The 854-nt window shown below is 53.4% G+C and overlaps 1 protein-coding gene across 1 annotated transcript in view; it reads right to left on the bottom strand.

The window, feature by feature from the left end:
- The window catches only part of LOC104984606 (cytochrome P450 4X1), a 49,038-nt gene extending 48,750 nt beyond the window's left edge, over positions 1–288 (bottom strand). Inside the window, exon 1 of the mRNA XM_010834422.1 lies at positions 87–288. Coding sequence (XP_010832724.1) covers positions 87–278 — 192 coding nt within the window. The 5' untranslated portion in view covers positions 279–288. The remainder of the gene's footprint in view (positions 1–86) is intronic.
- Positions 289–854: the final 566 nt, after the last annotated feature.

Genomic DNA, 854 nt, shown 5'->3' with positions numbered 1-854 from the left:
GATGGGAGAAAAAGAAGGAACCAGCCGCTTCTCTGCGCGATCGGATTTCCAGCATCCTCCTTCACCCCTCCCTCCGATGTGTCTACCTTGCTATGCCCGTAGAGCCAGTGAGTGGGGGGCGAGGGGAAGAGGCGCAGGTCTCGGAGCAGCCTCTGCCTCTGCAGGTAGAGCTTGATGGCCTGCAGCAGCCCTAGGGCCAAGCAGAACACCAACGTCAGGTAAAAGGGCCTTGCCCAGTGCGTCTCAAGCCAGGAGGACTCCATCCAGGAGGACTCCATCCGGGAGGACTCCATCGCTTTGCGCTACGAGGACTGACTTACCGGCGGGGAGCTTTGTGTAGCTGCTCTTGCAGAAGGATCCACCCACTCACTCCAGGGCAAAGCCCGCCCACTGTTTCTCTGTGCCCTCCCGCAAGATCCCCGCTCCCTCACCCTGCTTCCCTCTCTGATTGCCAAGGGTGCTAAGGAAGAGCCGTGGGAGGGGAAGTTCCCGCTTAGGGGGAGGAAGCAGGCACGAGTTCCCGGATTTCTTGCCCTTTATCAATGGATGCAAACCTGCATTCAGGACGACTTCTCATGGAGTGTCATAGTTCATGTGTGACAGCTTTCAGTCACAGAAGATCTGAATTTTAGGTTTTGAAATAATGCCAAAGCTAACGTCGTTGGTTTTCCTCTTTGCCACAAAGCATTTATAAACTGCGCTGAAAAAGAGAACTTGTTCCCCACTGAAATGCTATCAAAACCCACAAGAGTCTGGGGACTGGTAATGCGTGAGTAGGATTATTAACCTTATATAGGTACCCTGTCCAGTGGTGTGCTAGTAATGTCTTACAGCTGGTTCTCACTCTGATTACT

This window comes from Bison bison, unplaced genomic scaffold (genome assembly GCF_000754665.1).
Source record: "Bison bison bison isolate TAMUID 2011002044 unplaced genomic scaffold, Bison_UMD1.0 scf7180017864033, whole genome shotgun sequence".
In the NCBI taxonomy this organism is placed as follows: Eukaryota; Metazoa; Chordata; class Mammalia; order Artiodactyla; family Bovidae; genus Bison; species Bison bison.
The sequence above is the reverse complement of the archived record's forward strand: the minus strand, read 5'-3'. Positions and strand labels throughout refer to the sequence as shown.